The sequence below is a fragment of the Balaenoptera musculus genome, chromosome 3 (genome assembly GCF_009873245.2).
Source record: "Balaenoptera musculus isolate JJ_BM4_2016_0621 chromosome 3, mBalMus1.pri.v3, whole genome shotgun sequence".
In the NCBI taxonomy this organism is placed as follows: domain Eukaryota; kingdom Metazoa; phylum Chordata; class Mammalia; order Artiodactyla; family Balaenopteridae; genus Balaenoptera; species Balaenoptera musculus.
The window spans coordinates 55,817,574-55,838,607 of record NC_045787.1 but is presented as its reverse complement, the minus strand read 5'-3'; the positions used below and the strand labels follow the sequence as shown (position 1 = coordinate 55,838,607).

Here is a 21,034-nt window from a genome sequence, read left to right as displayed (position 1 = left end):
TTGTCTCTGTTTGCTGATGGCATGATCTTACACATAGAAAATCCTAAAGATTCTATCAAAAAACTAAATGAATTCAGTAAAGTTACAGGATACAAAATCAACATACAAAAACCAGGTGCATTTCTATACACTAACAACAAATTATCTGGAATAAAAAACAAAACAGTTCCATTTACAATACCATCAAAGAGAATAATAAAATACTTAGAAATAAAGTTAACCAAGGAGGTAAAAGGTCTGTACACTGAAAACTATAAAACTGTGATGAAAGAAACTGAAGAAGAAACAAATGGAAAGATAGTCCACGTTCATGAAATGGAAGAATTAATATTATTAAAATGTCCATAATACCCAAAGCCATCCAGAGATAATGCAATCTCTATCAAGATTCCAATGGCATTTTTTTTTTTACAGAAATAGAAAAAACAATCCTAAAATTCATATGGAACCACAGAAGACCCTGAATAGCCAAAGCAATCCTGAGAAAGAAGAACAAAGCTAGAGACACCACACTTCTTGATTTCAAACTATATTACAGAGCTAAAGCAATCAAAACAGTACTAGCATAAAAACCGACATACAGACCAATGGAATAGAACTGAGAGCCCAGAAATAAACCCATGCATATGCAGTCAACTAATATTTGACAAGGGAGCCAAGAATACTCAGTGGGGAAAAGACAGTCTGTTCAATAAATGGTGCTGGGAAAACTGGATATTCACATGCAAAAGAATGAAACTGGACCACCTTCTCACTCCATTTACACGAATAAACTCAAAATGGATTAAAGACTTGAATGTAAGACCTGAAAACATACTTCTGGAAAACACAGGCAGTACCCTCTTTGACATCAGTCTTAGCAATATTTTCTTGGATCAGGCAAGGAAAATAAAAGCAAAAATAAACAAATGAGATTCATCAAACTAAACTCCTTTGGCATGAAAAGGCAGCCTACTGAATGGAAAATGGTATTTGCAAATGATGTATCTGATAAAGGGTTAATATCCAAAATATATAAAGAACTCATACAGCTCAACATCAAAAAAACCCAAACAACCCAATTAAAAAGTGGGCAGAAGACTTGAACAGACATTTTTCCAAAGACATACAGATGGCCAACAACACTGAAAAGATGCTCAACATCATTAATCATCAGGGAAATGCAAATCAAAACCACCATGAGATAACACCTCAAACCTGTTAGAATGGCTATTACCAAAAAGAACAGAGATAGCAAGTGCTGGTGAGGATGTGGAGAAAAGGGAACCTTTGTGCGCTGTTGGTAGGAATGTAAATAGGTACAGCCACTATGGAAAATAGGATAGAGGTTCCTCAAAAAATTAAAAACAGAATTACTATATGAGACAGCAATTCCACTTCTGGGTATATATTCAAAGGAGAGAAAAGCACTATGTCAAAGAGATATCTGTACCCGCATGTTCACTGCAGCATTATTTACAATAGCCAAGACATGGAACCAAGGTATGTGTCCACTGACAGAAGAATGAATAAAGAAAACATGATACACACACACACACACACACACACACACACACACAAGAATATTATTTGGCTATAAAAAAGAAGAAAATCCTGTCATTTGTGACAACATGGATGAACCCTGAGAGCACGATGCCAAGTCAGATAGAGAAAGACAAGTGCTGTATGACTTACTTATATGAGGAATCAAAAAAACCCTAAAACTCATAGAGAGCAGACGGGTAGTAGCCAGGGGCCAGGGGAGGGAGGAATGGGTGAAGGTGATCAAAGAGTACAAACTTCCAGTTATAAGATGAATAAATTCTGGGGATGTAATGTGCAGCGTGGTGACTATAGTTAACAATACTGTATTATATATTTGAATGTTGCTAAGACAATAAATCTTAAAAGTTCTCACCCCACGCCCCCAAATTTTTTTTAACTTGTAACTACACGAGATGATGGATATGTTAACTAACCTTATTGCAGTAATCATTTCACAATATATACATATATCAAATCATTATGTTGTATATCTTAAACTTACACAATGTTATATGTCAATTATATCTCCATAAAGCTGGTAATATATAAAAAATAAATAAGACAGTTTCACTACTACTTCTACAAAAAAACAAAACACGTTGGGTTGGAATGTATGTCTTTCTGGTCCAATGTTTCTTTTACTTCAAACTGCTTCTTTAATTCATAGTTCATAAAATATGGAAGTATAATTAATTAAAAGAACAGCTTGTCTTAAAGTAACATCACTCTACACTGATTACTTACTTGATGGTTCATGTGTGGACATACATGCAAGATGAAGACAAATCTGTAGGTACCTTAGCAAGACTATAATAGCTCTTGGTAAAACGCTGGTAATGAATGATTAAAAATGTATCAGCACCAGGCAAGCTATTGATTATAGCTGCACTTACTGTATTTAAGACGATGGTAAAAAGGGCTATAATGCAAATAGCCAAATATTTTCCCATATAACACATCTGAAATTATAAGTAAAAAAAAAAAAAAGGTATGAGTCACTATTTTAGTATCTACTTTAAAGTGAGACATGCCTGTATAGTTGATAGGGAGCTAAGCTGATAGTTTTTTGAAAAATTAGGTAGCACATGGGGACAACCATTACAGATCATTTTGGTAACTACAAGTATACTGTTTCATTACAGCTAGATTCCTCCTAAAGTTCTGAAGTGAGAGGGCCCTATGAGTTTCTCATTCATGTCCAAAACTATCTTTGATTGTTAAAGTGTAATGGGCTGATTCAATATTTCACATTTTCAAGTGTAAACAGAAAAAGGAACATAGCACAATGCTCACTGGCCAGGGCTGAATTGGTAAAAGGGTCAGAGCAGTTTAGACAGTAAAACAGAAAGGTGATACATGGTAAGTAGTCAGTAGGCTGATTATCATTAGTTTTTATCTAATCTTTCCTTTGTTCATTGAAATCTCACTCACACATACAGGGGCATATATCATTCATATTTCAGCTGTGGGAAGACAGACACAGCAGAAAAAACTCATGAAAGGAAATCAATTTTTATTCAACACAATGTTAGTGCCTGAGCTGAATATTGTTCTACACTATTTTTGTTGCTAAGCAGGAAGACAGAGTAGAGGAAAAGCATGGGCTCCAGAGTCATACATACAATCTCAGTTCTGCCAATTGTCTTTTTTAGGAAAGTAGCTTAACTTTCAGAGCCATAGTTTAGTTATCTGTGAAATGGTATTGATGAGACGATTAACTGAGAATGTAAAATGATGCAATAGTAGATACTTAACGTTCAATCCCTTCACACTTCACCCCCCCAACTAAAATTATCATTAAGACACAGCTTTACTGATGATAGTCTGTATCATGAGATAGAATTAAGATGAAGATTACTTAAATTATTTTTGTATGATCAAAGAATATGCAACAAAATGGGCTGTTTGACCTGTCATTTAAATGAGTTGATATTCTAAAGAAATAGAAAAATCAAAAGAGAAATACTGGAGGAATAGAGGAACAAAGAAAAGAACCAGAAATCAAGTGGTGAATATTAAATCAGATATAAGTGTAATCAGTCTGTAAAAATTTTATAAGGGTGAAAACTAAGTAGGTGATTAAGGGCAGTCTTCATGGTATGCAAGGAGATAGGAAAAGAATATCACAAAATAAATTCCACAGATAGTCCACAAATGGAAAAAAAGCAGGAAATAATGTTGTATGATAGATGGTATATACAACAAATTGTTTAGTATGAAAAACAACAGCACATACTCTGAGTGTTCAAGTCTGTTGTTTTATTACCATGACAAAGAAACAATGAGGCTCAACCAAGACTGACACATAAAAAAATTAATGAATATAAAATCTAGAAAAAAATGTGAGATGGTAAGGAAATCTGAGATTACACTAGACATAAAAGATAACACTAATCTCTTATACATACTAAGGAAGTGTTCAGTTTATAAGAATATACCCTTAAAAACTGAACCTTGGGTTGAAAAGCTTATTGTTATCTTATAAACAGAGACACTGAGTTATCTATCAGCCAATTAAATATCATGTGGTTATCACCATCCATCCCCCTCATCCCATGAATTGGAATTTATCAATTTAAACTAACTGTAATTAGAAAATAGCGATCCCAACATCTTATCTCCAAAATGAAAACAGCATTAGACAACATCCCTATCTTGTTTTTTTAAAAATGGAGAAATCAAGACCCAGAAACCAACATTACAAATTAATTAAGAAAAATAATTTGATTTCTATTTTTAAAAACATAGTAACAACATCCAGTTCTATATTATAAGGTTCTTTTCTCTCTTTGTTTTTGCATAGTGCACTGGTTTTCTGATAATTATCAGTAAAACCAAAGGCTCCTTCTAAAGGAAACTGAGTAGCCTACAGCCCATGTCTAACCAATGGTTCTAATGGCAAGGTTGATACTTTGTGATTGCATTTCCTAAATGCAATTAATTAAACCAGGATTGGGCTCCCAACTCTCCACATGATGAATCCCAGCACAAACAGATAAGCTAAGTCAATTGAATTTCCTTTCTCAGAAATATAAACAGGAAGTACTAGGATCATTTAAGCATTTACCAGTTCTCAAAGCAGAAGCTAAAAGGTCACAATGTGGTAGGCAAGTGGCCATCATTCGATTCCACACACATGACAAAATTATAAAGAGGCGAGACTTGTAAGCAAAAGCAGAGGAGAATGGACCAGCACAGAGAGGAAGCAAGGAAGCATTGAGCAAGATTACATGGTCCACCAGAGTGACAGTATCTGCTTCTGGGAGCTGCCTTGCTTCCAGATGGCTTTCTATTTCCACAAATGACTTTAAACAAGTAATAAATCTCTCCCTTTCTCTTAAGACAATCTGAATTAAGTTTTCTTCCTTGGAACCAGAAGCACTTAATCAGAATAGAAATAGTAAATAACTATTTAAATATATAATCACATAATTTTATATATATATATACAAAAATAAACTATTCCCAAAATGCATCTGCTTTAAGTAGAAGGAACTGAACTTTTTAGGGGAGTTCTCTCAGAACCGTAGGGCTCGGAACTGATGAAGGCTGATGACTATCGTGTAAATCAGTTTCCTCAGACTGAGCACCAGAGTAAATCTGAAAGCTGGCATGAAAGTCTCTGAGAGGTACTAAGTATAATGAATATACCCAGGTGGGCAAAGAGCAGACTGAATAGGAAGAATAGAGAAAGCCAAGAACAAAACCAGCTGCCAGTTCAGGTGTGCATCCTCTTTACAGACAACAGAATTCCTTACCCATCTACTTCTATACCTCCTCTCCCTTCTCTTGCCTCTTCCAAATTATATTACTTTGGTTCTGAGCACTGGCCATCACTGCCTCTGCTGCCATCAAGGGAAAAAAAAAATGCCTCAAATTCATTTTATTAACATTTATACTAGTGGGATATGTAGGGACAGTAGTAACTTACCCTCACTGTGATGCCAGATTTCAGGTAATACTTGCTTCCCAAGACTCAGTCCACATCTCAAAGGACCTAAAACATCTCTTATCATGATTTCCAGGAGGCACCACTGTTTACAAATATGGTGGATAAACACATGCTTTATTTGAACAATTATAAAAGGGAGCTCCTAGTATATTTCAGCAATACAAACTTAGGCGATCCAACAAAACAGTAATACGGTCGGCCCTTTCTATCCACAGGTTCCACATGCCAGATGTGGAAGGCTGACTGTTCTACACCATTTTATATAAGAGATTTGAGCGTTGTGCATTTTGGTACGGGTGGGGGTCCTGGAACCAATTCACATTAAATCTTAAACTACTATACCACTCTCTTGATTCTGAGCTTACTACCTGTGCTAAAACAAGACTCCAGAAAAACCTACTACCTTTACAGTTTCTCCACCGTTTCATCCTTGACTTACGGTAGGGTGGTGTCAGACCAAGGGAAGGATGACATGTGGGGAGGCGAAACAGACACTTCAACTCCCAGCAGCAGTGTAACTTCATGGGGTTTTAAGACAAACTGCCCAGGTCTTTAAGTCTTCTGTGCCACGATGAGCCAAAATAACATCAGGAAAAAAGGCGTGTCAGAGATCTGGGGCTCTTGTCTCAGTTCTTCTCTGCACAAAGAACTGCCTGGGCAATCTGTACAAATCATTTACACTCATTTGGTTCATTTCCTCATTTATAAAGCAACTAAAGACCATGCTCCTTTTCAGCTTCTAGATGCAAAACATTTAGTAAATAATGAGTCTGGTCATATTCTACATACAAAAGCCAGCCTTACTTCTTTTCTTTATACTTGCTACTGAAATTCTCCAAGTCTTCAGGGAAACTTGTATTCAACTCAATTGTTCAAGTGTAGTTCTGGGACTACTAAATTACCTGAGTGAGAGCTTCATGTCATTTGATTCTTTCAGCAAATACTTGGGCTCCTGTGAAAGGGCATAGCACTGCACCAGGTTTAGGTCATTTCTTACCAAAGTCATTCAGTAGTAAGAACAATCTTTAGCTGAAAATGTTATGTAGAAAAATTTTCATCACAACTTGGGTTTCTACCCAACAGAAGTCTTTACCCATTATCCCCTCAAAACTGTGTAACAGAAAACTGTATAAAACATTATTGAACTAAAAATCCAATGGAGCATTCTAATTCCTACTCTGGAGCATCTGTGGTTTCAATGATTCACTGTTTAATGCTCTTTTCCTAAATTAAGTCTCCTAATATTTTCTAATAAAGGTTTGACAAGCAGCATTTTATGAGCTGAAACATATATCAGGACTCTTTAGTCCATGTCCATATATACTGCCAACTAAACTTTACCGCAAAAGAATTAACCCAAGTACTTTATTTTACCTTTCTAAACAATCAGCAGCAATAACTCTGAAAACATATCATTTATACTGAAGTCTGGTAAAATTTACATATGAAGTTTAAATATCTTCACTTTCCTTGTGCTTTCCTTTTGCCCTGATGCTCATCAAGGTGACATATTACACTCTGATCCACCATTACAAAGAGTTATAATCCAGATCTAGAAGTTTAAAATCATCCTTTTAATATAAGAATCAGTGCCTCTGATCTATTTATTTGACTTATCTGCCCACTTCAAACATGGAATTTCAGATTTTTCCAAGCACTCCATGGGAGGCACTGTTATACAGAGCTTAAGAGTACAAACCCTGGGGTTCCTTGGCTTGACTCTGAGTTCTTGCTCTGCCACTTATTAGTCATGGAAAGAATAATTAACCTATGATCTATAAAATGATATAATTAATAGTACTTCTATCTCATGGGGCTGTTATGAGGAGAAAATGGCAAAGTTCCATTAAAAAAAAAACTCTTTGTCTAAAAAGATGACAACTAAAAGCAGTATAAAACCCTAGACTGGATCCTGTACTGGAGGAAAAAGGTTATAACGGATGTTAGTGGGACAAGTGACAAAATTGTAATACAGATTGTAAAAAACTAAATTTCCTGAATTCGATAACTATATGTGCTTTCAGAACAGAATATCCTGGCTCTTAAGATATACAGACTCAGGTTAAGGGGCAGAGGGGCAAGATGTATGCAACCTACTCTCAGATGATCAAAAAAATAATTACGTGTGTGTGGGGTGGGTGGGAAGAATGTGGCAAAACGTTAAAAAATTGGTGGATCCAGATAAGGGGTATATGGGAGTTCTCCCAATTATTCTCACAACTTTTCTCTAAGTTTCAAATTATTTAAAAATATCTTTAAAAACCAGCTTGGACTCCATTTACCCTCCACTACTGCTCAATTTCTCAATTTCCTTTCCATTCACAGAAACATCTTGAAAGTTATGTACAGTCACCATGTCCCCCTCTTCACTCCACTCCTCAGAGACTGAGATTTCCTTGTTGCCAAACCCAATGATTTCTTCTTGGCCTCATCTTAATTTCTCCACAGTGCTGAAAACGGGCAACAATTCCTTCACCTGTTAGCCTGTGGCATCACATCTCCCTTGGTTTTCCTTTTACTTCACTGGCTGCTCTTTGTCGGTCTCCTTTGCTGGCTCTCCCAACCCTAAATATCCCAGGCACCTTTCTCCTATCTACATAATCTCATCCAGTTTGTGCCACTGAATAGCTCTCTGAATTTCAGACTCAAGTAACCAACACCTTATAAGACATATCCACTTGTTTGTTAAATGGGTATCTCAAACTTTGCTGACTAAAACAGAACTCTTTCCCATCCCAAATCTGCTCCTCCTCCAGTTGCCTATTATCACTAAATGCAGTTATTACTGTTCATCCAGTTGTTCAGGCCAAAATACCAAGGACTCATCCTTGATTTCCCTTATATTCCACATTTAAACCATCAGTCAGTACTGTCAAAATATGTCCTTAATATATACCTTCAAAATATACTCTGAATCTGACCATTTCTCACCTTCTCCACTGTCTACCCCAGTCCAGATACCATTTTCTACAAAAGCATGGTCTGCTACATTTGGTTTCCCAGCCTGCTCTTTTGTTCACTTACAGCCCCATACTGAGACAAAGCAGTAAAAATGATCAAGTTAGAATTGGAATTAAATCATGTCTTCTCTCCATCAAAACCGTCCAATGGTTTCTCATCACACTTAAAAATAAAACCTCATATTCTTACCATAGCATACAAAATTGTTCCTAATGTGGGGTCCTCCCTACTAGCAGACTCTGCCCCCCTTTTCCACTATGTTCCACACTAGTTTTCTTGCAGTTCCCTGATGTTGTTATGCTTTTTCCTACTTAAGAGTCTCACTTTTGCTTGTTCTTTCTTCAAATATTCATATTGCTCACTCCTTCTCATTCAGATTGCTGGCCAAATACGACCTTTAAGAAAGGCAATGTTCTCTTCCCTCTCTCTCCACCCCATTACTATTTCTTCTCATTGCTTTAGTCAGTACCTATTTTTTCCCCTTTCTCTTCATTAAAAGTATCTTTAAATGAAAAATTGATGTTACTGCTTCTCATCGTATAAAAAAAGTAAACAATACAGATGAAATTCAAGTACCTCTCCTAATCCTGGTCTCCTCCCCAAAGGTACTCTAATATGCATTTGATGTGTATCCTTACAGAGCTGTTTTTTGCTCATTTAAATCGTATGTTTCTGTCGAAATAAAAAGAATTTTATTTCTGTTCTATAAAAACTCATCCAAAATATGCCTTAGCTCTTTCCTACTCATTGTATATATAGCTCTATTTCATTATAATTTTATTCCATTACAAGCAATTCATTCATTCAACAAATATTTACTGAGTACCTATATTCTAGGCACTGTTCTAGTTATTGCAAATAGAGCAATAAATAAAACAAAGATTTTGCCCTCTTAGAGCTTATTCATGTGAGAGAAGAAAGACAATAAACAGAATATTTAGTGCTAACTTCCCTGCAAAGGCCCAGACGGTAAATATTCTGGACTTTGCAGACCACGTTCAGGCCAAACAGTAAGAATACGTCTGTTGTATGTTCTTTGTTTTTGTTTTACAACCCTTAAAAAAATGTAAAAACCATTCTTAGCTCATAGGCTGTACAAAAACAGGCCACAGAGCAATGGAGCTCTAGCTTGCTGATCCCTGATATAGTGTGTTAGGAGGTGGTGTGTGCTATGCACAAAGTAGAAAAGAATCCAGGATAAGGGGGATGGGGGGTTAGGATGCAGTATTAAACAGAGTGTTTAGAGAATGTGAGATCTGAGCAAAGACCTGGAGGTAAGGCCAGTGAGCAAGGAGGGAAAGTGGTAGTAGGAAATGAGGTCAGGGAAGTAAGGAGAAAGGGGAGTGGGCTGGGCAGACTATGTAGAGCCTTGTAGTCTACTGTAAGGACTAGATTTTCTCTGAGTGAAAGGGGGAACCATTGCAGCGCTTTGAATAGAGGAGTGACAGGGACTATCTTAATTTGTGAAAGGTTTGCTCTGGCTACTGTACTGAGGGAAGACTACTGGGAGGAGGGTAGGGTGGAATAGGGAGACCAGGTAATAACCTATTTAAGTAATCCAAAGAGAAACGATGGTAGTGGCTTGGACCAGGGTGGTGGCAGTGGAAAAGGTGAAGCATGGTAAGATTCTGGATATATTTTGATGATATAGAAAAAAACTGGTCGCCCTGAAGGAATGGATCTAAAGTGTCAAAGAAAAAGCAAAGTCAAGAACAACTCCAATATTTAGCCTGAGGTACTGCGAGGATGGAGTTGCCATTGACAAACCAAAATGGGGAAGTCTATGGGTAGAGTAGGTACTGGGAAGGAAGTTTAGGAGGTAAGTTTTGGACAAGCTAAGTTTGAGGCCTATTATTAGACATTTAGGTAGAGATGTTGAATAGGCAGTTGAACATGTAAGGAATTAGGGAGAGAGGCTAAAGATCTAAATTTGGGCATTGTTAGCATTTAGATGGTATTTAAAGCCATGAGACTGAATGAGATTACCAATGGACTGAGTATTTATGAAAAACAAAAAACAAGGATTGAGCTCTGGGGCTCTCCAACACTAAGAGGTCTGTGAGAAGAAAAGCAAAGGAGAATTACAAGGAGGCAGGCACTGAGGTAGGAGATAACCAAGGGTGTAAGGTATCCTGCAAAGCAAAGAAGAAAGTGTTTCAAGAATGAGAGAAATAGCTCTGTCAAATGTTGCTGATAGGTCACGTAAGATGAACAGAATCAAGGACATATGGCATTTGGCAACATGAAAGTTACTGGAGAAACTAAGGAGCTGTTTCAGCAGGAATAGTTCACTGGCCTGATCGGAGTGGGTTTAATAGAGTATGGGAGGAGAAACCTTGGCAATAGCAAATATAGACAACTCTTTCGGGGAATAATGCTGCAAAAGGAAACCAAAAATATGGGGAAACAGGTGGTGAAGAGTGGATCAATTTTTTTAAGATGGCAGAAATAATAGTTTGTCTGTTTGCTGACAGAAATAATCCAGTAAAGAAAAAAATTGATGTGGAAGGACAGAAGCTGAAGCAATTCCTTGAGCAGATGATAGAGGAGAAAGGATGGATCTAGTACAAAAGCATACAGAAGAACATAAAACAGTTCACCTAAGATAAAAAGCAGGAAGACAGCATGTACTGACACAGATGATGGTAGTTCATGGGGTGGTGGGAGTGTGTGGAAGTTTTCTGATTGCTTCAATTTTCTTAACAAAATAGGAAGCAAGGTCATGAACTGAAAATGAAGATGGGAAAAGTTATATTGGAGGTTTGAAGAAGATATGAAACAGTTATTGAGGAAGTAGGAAAGTGAACAGACTAGGAAAATACAGTATAATCAACAGGCAGCATTAACAAGTAATGTGAGGTATGTGGTCATGTGTGGTTGTGTGTTTTCTTCCAGCCATACTAAGTTATATAGGGGCAGGCACAAAGAAAGCAGAGAGTTGGTTTTAACCAGGGTATGGTTCTACTAAACAAGCAAAGAGCAAGGGAGCTATCCAAAGGAGTGATTAACCATGGAATTTTAACTGAGTAAGAAAGGAAGTAAAAACATCAAGAGGGTGAATGGCAGGGACACAGTAATAGGATCAATGGACTGGTGATTCCATTGGGGTAAAAAGAAGGTTGGGGCTGAGATACTAGCTAGAAGGAATGAACTACTAAAAAAGGAAGTATGGTCAAAAAGTAGAAAACATGAAATGGTAACCACAGAGGGACTGTAGTTATTGACAAATGCAAGAGGGTACCACTTTGGGAGTGAATGACTGAGATAAGATAGAATAGATGGGAAGAACACTGGAGGAAAGATCAGGTATACTCATTTTAATCTCAATATAAAGACTGAGATGGTATAGAGAGGCAATGAGCCTGGAGCTAAATAATTGAGAAATGAGGAGGAAGACCTGAACAGTTAGCAGTTGATAGCAATCATGAAGGGTAGTAGTTCACATAATCTGATGACATAATCCAAAACAGGATTTTTAGGAGAAGGGAGGGAGAACAGTAGCTAGATTGAGACTGGATTTGTGGATGACGGACTGTAAATTTCCAGCAGGCACAGTAGAAGAATATGAAGAGTTGTTACGGGTTTCAAAAAAGGAGACAAATATCGACCTTTTATGATTAGAATGCAGGAGATAAAAGGTGACCTGGGCTTCCCTGGTGGCGCAGTGGTTAAGAATCCACCTGCCAATGCAGGGGACACGGGTTCGAGCCCTGGTCCGGGAAGATCCCACATGCTGCAGAGCAACTAAGCCCATGTACCTCAACTACTGAGCCTGCGCTCTAAAGCCCGTGAGCCACAACTACTGAAGCCTGTGCACCTAGAGCCCATGCTCTGCAACAAGAGAAGCCACCGCAATGAGAAGCCTGCGCACCACAACAAGAGTAGCCCCCGCTGAGAAAGCCCACACGCAGCAACAAAGACCCAATGCAACCAAGAATAAATAAATAAAATAAATAAATTAAAAAAAAAAAAAGGTGACCTGGAAGTCTGGAGGTTCTGTGGCAACTGACAAAGACATCCTTGAATATACATGATTCCTGATATACCCCTATGTTTCTCTAAGAAATGGAAATTGCTTAGGTCGAAAATGTTTTTACTTTAAAATTAAAATGGCTATACTGATTTATTCAATGTTTGAGTTTCCCTACAATCTTATCGATACATACTAGTAAAACTTTATCACTTTTGCCAATATGATGGGTAAAAAAAATTTTCACTGTTTTACTTTGCATTTCCCTATTGGTGGGGTAGAGCATTATTTCATGATTATTGGCTAGCTGTACTTCCTCTTCTGTGGATTTGCCCACTTAAAAAATTGGATTCTCTTCTTAGTTTATAGCACCTAAAAATAACCTATTTTTCTATTTCTCTGCTCTTAATGAATCACACAAATCAACGTTGCAAATTTCTCATTTCAAATCTTTCAATGGCTCATGCTAGGGCAACACAAGGCTCGGTAGGTACCTCTTCCTGAAATCCTTCTAGTATATACTTTAAGAGATTCTCTACTTAAAGCCCACCAATCAAATCTGGCCACACCTATTAGTTTCCATATTGTCTATGGCTGCGTTTGCACTACAATGGCTGAGTTGGTTTGGGCTACAAAGCAGAAAATATTTACTGGGTGTCTCTTCAGATTTATATCATAAGAGCTTTATCTACACTTCATTGCACTTTTTTGTTTACATATCTCTCTCTACAGTAGTATCTAAATCTCTTGAGGACAAGGGACAATGTCAGCACTAAAAATGCTTACTGAATGAATAAAGGGAACAAGTCCTTCATAATTTGGCATGTTCTCATCACTTTTCCTATGCTCTAAAATAAATTATATTTTTACTTCATTAAGTATTTTTCAAAAACATTATTTCTAATGGCAGCATAATGATCAATGTTTTATATTCATTTACTTACAATTTTGATGGATACCACCTATTCCTAATCATTTATTTGTATCTATTTTGTACACTCACAATCTGCTGAAGTATTTCTCCCCCCTAATTCCTTCCCTAGTAAAGACAAAAGCAATGGAATCTTGGCCTTTCTGGGATCAACCTTTTCATCTATGGTGGTTACTTTGGCACCTGAGGTTTCAGAGACTTCACCGATAATTATTTCACTAATGGCTTCAGAGTGCTTCAAAGTCAACTATAAAACGCGACTCAACATTTTTTTTTTGCTTTAGTTTTCAGTATAAAATTAATCTCACACACCTTGTTGGTAGTCTTCTCCTTAACTGGAACATCTCAATTATTTATTTATTTTTTTTTAAATTAAGATTTTAGTTTACTTTGCCAGTGGTTTCACTAAACATATTTTTCAATATAGTTATTTATTGGCCTTTGTCACTTCTCTTATACCCCAAATTTGATGGATTGTTTGTTTCTCCTCTCTTTGTGTTGAGGTCTTTAAAAGAGTGTTTCACCCCACAAATGTTTGCTGCAATCATTTAGAAACCAGCTTTATATATTCATTACATTCATTACATACATACATACATATTACATCTCATCCAGGTAAGGAGTTTATTTTTCCTTTTTAAAATTACTGGATAGTTAAGCCTTACCTGTTTTAACTTTGTAATTTACTCATTCATTACTTCCAGCTCAGTTTCACTATCTTAATAATGTGATCTACGATCTACAGTTAACAGATTCACTGTTATAGTGAATTATAAGATTCCTTTAAAGATTCTGTATTCATTCAATGTATACATATTCATTATAAGATTCTGAATATGTGTATCACATAAAACTTTACAAAGTTTTGAGTTTTGTAATGAGGCAGATCTAGATTCAGATCCAGCCTTGAACACTCTTGAGTCCTTGGGCAAAGTACTTACCTACCGATACTTCAGTTCTCCCATCCAGTAAAATGGAAGTAACTCTCATGTGTAAAGCGACATAGGGCTAGGATAATGAGCATAATGTACATAAAAGTAACAGTGTATGTTAAAGGACTGCAAATGATGCCTAGTATACTATACAGAAAAAAATGTTAATTCACTCTCTCTTCCCTCCCAACTCAAGCAAAAGGGCAATAAATGCTGTGCTCCTCAACTTAAGTCCATTATTAAATTCCCTTAAGTAAAAGCAGTTTGGCGATATGAACCATGAGCTCTGGATGTTCATACACGCTGACCCAACACTTTCACTTTGGGAAATCTATCTTAATGAAATAATCTAAAACACAGAAACGGTTTTATGTATAAGAATATTCACTGTACTGTTTCTTACAACTGCAAAAAGAAACTTGCTAACTGTCCAACAGTAAAACGTTTACTTATGAGAAATTCACAAAAACATTATGTGGTCATTTGAAAAGATGCTGATGAAATAATTTAATAGCAAGAGAAAGCTTATGGTGCTAGGTGAAAACAGCAGAATGCAAAATTGTTAATATTAAAGTCTCAACTGTGTAAAGATCAAATAAACTGAGAAAAAATATTGGAAGGAAATGTATCAAAGGGTTTATAGTAGTTACCTCATGGTCCTGATATTAGTGATTATTATTTTATGGTGTTTTCTATAGTTTTCTAAAATACCAATGATCATGACAATGATGATAATAATAGCAGTTATTATGTATGAAGTGTTTACTACATGCCAGACCAAGTTCTAAGAGCTTAGTATTAACTCATTTAATCCTCATAAGATTAATTCCTTAAAAGATGAGATAACTGAGGCATAGTGAGATGAAGTAATTTGTTCAAGGTTACACAGTTAATTATGGAAGGTGCCAAGACTTGAATCCAAGTAGTCTGGCTCCAGAGTTCCTGCTTCTGCTATACTACACTGAAAAGACTTGTTTTGTTTAAAAATTTTAACCATTAAAAAGGTACATGTCAATTCAAACCCTGTGGCCTTTCAGATATGAGATTTCTTTCAGCTTTCCATCAGTTCTGAATTCAAATATTTGCTTTGCCATCAGGTGCCATTCTGGAATAAGGTGTAGCCACCATTCCTGTATACGTTCTATCTACTCCAGAAAATTCTAAGACAAATCTCCACCCCTATTTCCTGTTCCAGTATCTCATTTAACCACTGAGACTCTGGAACTCTTAACATTCTTACTTATTACACCTACTGACAGTACTTCAAAGAATTCTTCTAGTAAGGAGATCTTAGAGCAAGCAAGGGTGGCTTCTAGAAACTCTTTCCCACACTAACTAACACCCACCCATGTAACTACAATTACAGTTTGTAGTTGTAATTGTAGTGGTAAATCTACAGTTACCACTTTTGCAAACATCTGTCTTTCATTGTAAAGTTCTCACCCTCTGCAACCCAGGAGACCCCTTACCTGCCAACACTCACCAGATAGCTACCATAGCACTGGCTGAATGGAACCAACTAAGAAAGATTTTCAACACCTGGGGAATTTAACTGTCTCTCATCCTCCTTTCTGAAGGTGACATTATTCTCCACTGTTTTTAAAAACTTCATCAGTTAATCAATCACCTTGACTTTCTCAGCTTTCTCACCCTTTTGCTGGTAAACCAAATTGTTTTTTTACGAACAAGGTCTTTTTGGCACCAATACATATTCAAATATCAATTCCAGGAAAAAATATTCATAATGTACACCCTGGGCAATAAAAATAACTTCCACTTACTGTGTTCTTCTCTGCAGTTTACATTTGATAAATTTATTTCATTACGTATGTCACTTGGTTTGGTTTCCTTTATAACCAAATTCCTTTTCTTAAAAACAGTATCTGCAGAATCCAACATGGTTAACTGCAATTCTTCCAAACATAGTACATTTATATTTCGATGCAGTTCATTTACAGTATTTAGAAGAACAGAGTTCATGAGATGGCTTTAACATTATATAAAGAAAAAAACTAGTCATAAAAACAATGAATACAATAACAAGTGTTGATAATGGAAAGATTTACAACCAGAATCATACATATTTTTACCAAAATCTTATCCTGCTCACAATATATAATGATAATAAGCTCGATTACTTTAAAATATTTTTATAGATATTTCAGTGGGAGGAATTTAGTAATTCCCTAAATATCTAGGCTGAAGATGTAACTACATCAAGGCTAATCTGGTGGGGGCCCCTTTTAGGAAAAAGAAAATGGAGCACTAATAGTTCATTAGGCTCCTATTAAATTAGGTGAAGTAAAAACCATACTCCAAACTGTTACACATTTATGCGTTGCATATGCTGAGGAGTAAAGAAGAAATCTGCACCTTCAACCTAATATTTCTCTCTTGCAGTTGCAAGTTTTCAACTTGGCGGAGTCATTCTCTAAGAAGAATGGGGTGCAGGAGGGAGTGAAAACAGAATCGTTTTCAAAAGACGGAATCCTCCCCTGCTTCATTAGGAATAACTTATTTACCATTCTAATATGAAAATTTAATAAAACAGAGAAACTTAAAATCCAAAAGTAATTTGTTATCCTAATAATGAGCATGTCAGGACAGCCATTTTACAACCTTACAGTTTCAAATACCTATTCCACGATACAATTTGTATTTTAAAAACATCTTTCCTTTAGATTAAAAAAAAAAAGAAAAGCACCATTTATGCACTCATCATTGAAGTCATGAGCTTCAACGCAGGATCGTTACTGAGCTTCTTAATACAACTGTCAAAATCAATTTGTGGATAGTCTCTAACTTTAAATTTCTACATTTTTATCTGCTGAAGAACCGAACTGATTAGCGATTGTTAAGATAACGGACTTAAACTGTAAGCAATCCTTGCAAAATCCAGTTGATTTTTAAAATCAGGAAACAAATAACAGGCGATTGTTTCTGAAGGATGAAAGCCATGCCCAAAACAGGTTGATTGTGGCGTGGGTCCGCTTCTCAGCAGCAGTTCCCTGTGGCGCGTTCGCATGAGAGAAGTACAAAAGGGCAAAAGCGCAAAAAACACAAACCCACGCAAAACACGGACAGTTACAAACATTAAAATTATGTACACATGTCGTGAAACCATGAGTCCCCAAGTGGAAAGAACCGCCTGGAGAAAGCGATCAGCCAGCGGAGTGTGGTGGCGATGGTGTGTGTGGACCAGGGATACCCGGGCAGAGGGGGTCGGGCGGGGACAAAGACCGGGCATCCGGGGCAGCGCCCGACAGTGCCCAGAACCCTCGGGAAGCAGGTGTCCCAGGGCAGCGACTGCGGTACCCAGGGCACTGAAACGCCGCGGTTTAATGGTCGGGGGCAAAGTCTCCCCGAGGAACACACCCTCTTCCCACCGACCCTAACGGGCTTCAGGCCCTAACCTCGGACACCTGAAGAGCCGCCGCCAGCCCCCTGCCCGGATCCCCAGGGACGCCCGGGCGGGCAGCTGTTGGGCTTAGAACCGCGCCGCCGCCGCCGCCGGGCTCCAAACGGCCGGGCGGGCACCGAGAAGGCGGCAGCGGGTCCGGCGCCTCTCCCCGCGGCCCGTCAGGCAGCTTCCGAACAGCTTGCCTCCGTTCCCGCCCTCCAGTCCGGGGCCGCGCACCCTCACGCCACCTACCCGGTCCCACACCATCCCAGAGGCCTCCGGCGCTCGGGCCCTCTGCCGAAGCGGCGTTGCCTCCCCTCCAGGGCCTGAAATGGCTGCGGAACAAAGAAAATCTGGGCTCCAGCGAGCGCCGGTCTGATTGGGCGTGGGCGGGGCCTGCCACGGGAACTTTCGGCGGCTGTCGCCTTGGCAACGGCGGCGGGGCTGGGAAAACCGCGGCCCGGGCCTGCGGGGCCTATGGGTCTACGCCCGGCGGCGCGTGGCAGCGGTTTCTAAGCCCGCGCTGCAGCCTCGGGCTTCGGCCCGCCGCCAGACTTCCGCTCGCGCCCCCTGCGGCCGGCGCGCGGGCCCGAGCCTCTAGCTCACTGGAGGAGCTCGCACGGACGCTGCTCCGCGCTGTGAGGCCTCGACCAAAATGGCCTGTACGTGTGGCTGACTCCGAGCACGACGACCCTACCCCAGCCCAACTTCCATACCTCAGGACCACCTCCAAAGTGACAGCCCTTCCCGGGGAGCCTATTAAACACCGAACGTGCCGCATATTCCACAATAATACAGTTCCATCGCCGCTGGTAAAAAGTAGAAATGGCTTCAGTGGATAGATTCGGTGGACGGTCCTCCGCTAATATTGCAGGATAGCTTTTGAGGTATGCTGTATCTAACACATCAACTGCTTTGTAGGTGAAATTAAATGCCTTCTAAAATTAGGTTTTACGTCTCCAGGCGTGTATTCATATAAAACTAGGTTCTTGCTCTTAGAAATAACAAGTCCTCCTCTCCGTAGCCGGCCATCACGAGAAATTAAAATGTCTTCTATTTTCCGAACAGAAAATAATTCAAAATGGGAGAGGTAGACTTTTTATATACTCAATTATAATAATGGTAGTGAATAGATAAAAAGCAGTGCCCTTACCTCACGGTATTCTTCTATATAAATTTACTATATGTGAATATTTTATATTTGCATAGCTAGATCATTATTTCCTAAGGTGATGATGCCGCTGATGATATGCTTCCTCACATGGTCAATGTGTCAAAAGGCCAACAGTTTTGACTATCCTACTTGCAAGTGCTGTATATATTATGTTTTGGAAATGTGTAGTGATTGTTGCCTTCCAGGCATATTCTAGATAAAATTAGAGTACTAATACTAGGAAGTGTTTTTATACTGAGACATCTTACTTGTTAATAAATTTGTTAATAATTTTCGTTTGCAACAACAATCATTTTACGAAAGAACAAGTTTATTTAACTTAAATTTTGAGTATAAAAGGACCATTTCTCCAGGACATGGAAGCAACCTAAGTGTCCATCGACAGATGAATGGATAAAGAAGATGTGGCACATATATACAATGGAATATTGCTCAGCCATAAAAAGAAACGAAATTGAGTTATTTGTAGTGAGGTGGATGGACCTAGAGTCTGTCATACAGAGTGAAGTAAGTCAGAAAGAGAGAAACAAATACCATATGCTAACACATATATATGGAATCTAAAAAAAAAAAAAAAAACGGTTCTGAAGAACCTAGGTGCAGGACAGGAATAAAGACGCAGACATAAAGAATGGACTTGAGGACCCGGGGAGGGGGAAGGGTAAACTGGGACGAAGTGAGAGAGTGGCATGAACGTATACACATTACCAAATGTAAAATAGCTAGCTAGTGGGAAGCAGCCACATAGCACAGGAGATCAGCTCGGTGCTTTGTGTCCACCTAAAGGGGTGGGATAGGGAGGGTGGGAGGGAGACGCAAGAGGGAGGAGATATGGGGATATATGTATATGTATAGCTGATTCACTTTGTTATAAAGCAGAAACCAACACACCATTGTAAAGCAGTTATACTCCAATAAACACGTTAAAAAAAAAAGGACCATTTCTGTCATTAGGAAATTGAACATGGCAAGAAAAAAAATTTAACTAAAATATTCGTAATTATGATTTTAACATTTTCTGATGGTAATTCTATAGCAGTTGAATACAATAGCATACAGCAAAAAGAGGCCCCCAAAATAGGAATAGATTACCAAGAAAAAAATCTTAATGTAAACCTTCCTAAATGGTAGTTCAGTGTATCTGCAGGGATATGTGTCCAAATAACAAACAGGGTTTATTTCTGCATTTGAAAATTTCCGTCATGGAATAGGGAGCCTTGTTCTGTACAAATGAGCGTGGATGTGGTATCTGTATTCTACTTTGCTAAAGAAAAATAACAGGAATACTTTTTAAATGTGTAGGAATAGCAAATAATGACCGATGTAAAGAACTATTGATTAAGTAATTAGTAAGGAATTCACCTGATTAATAGTTTGGAAATAATTGAAATGGATTGGAAAGAAGTGAAGTATTATTTAGTGTATGCGAGAGGATTTATTGGCCAAAATTTTTTGAAAGAAAAAATATTGATTACCAGTATTTTGAAATTAAGGCTAGGCAAATTAAATATCCATTCTTTTATAAGATTTAAATGAAAGTGGATTAAAATTTTAATATAAAATAGTTCTGCAATGAATAAAGAGATACTTAGACATGTAGCCTTTTTATCTTTATCCTTTAGGTTAAATTAAAAATACAAGTTTTAAACAGTAAATCTTCTTATCATTAGCAAGGATTTATTAACACAGCTTATTTTAGTTTACATTTCCTGTTATTTGTTTTCTCTTGGCACAGTTAGTGCATGAAGTAGCAGCTACCCAGTAGTGTTTTCTCTTTGTACCCAAATACAGTCCTGCAATGCTCATGTGATAAAACTTTGAAGAATTGTCAGTACTTTTTAATGACATATACTGAAATTAAAAACAGTAAATAAACTTTGAGTTTAACTTCAGAACCTATTACAGATATCTTATATTTTAAATTTCTGTATTAAAATTTATTTCTTAGGTAAAAAAATTGCCCAAGATAAAAATCAAAGAATGGTAGAAATTACAAAATAGCATTAAAGGAGAAAACATACCTATAAGCTTTCACCTTGGAAGGAAAAGATGCTTACTCTAGGATGTAGCACTGTCAAAACAAGCATGAAGCTGGGAGGCAGAGGGCTTGTATGTACTTGCAAACACTTTCAGTTCTGTCCTTCTGAGCTTCACTTTCCTTGCTTTAAACAGGATTAAATATGAAAGTAT

General features: G+C 37.8%; 1 protein-coding gene across 1 annotated transcript in view; it reads right to left on the bottom strand.

Annotated features, from left to right (window-relative positions):
* TNPO1 (transportin 1) overlaps positions 1-18,111 on the bottom strand; it is an 87,411-nt gene extending 69,300 nt beyond the window's left edge. Inside the window, exon 1 of the mRNA XM_036845792.1 lies at positions 17,923-18,111. Coding sequence (XP_036701687.1) covers positions 17,923-17,937 — 15 coding nt within the window. The 5' untranslated portion in view covers positions 17,938-18,111. The remainder of the gene's footprint in view (positions 1-17,922) is intronic.
* Between the last annotated feature and the right edge of the window lie 2,923 nt (positions 18,112-21,034).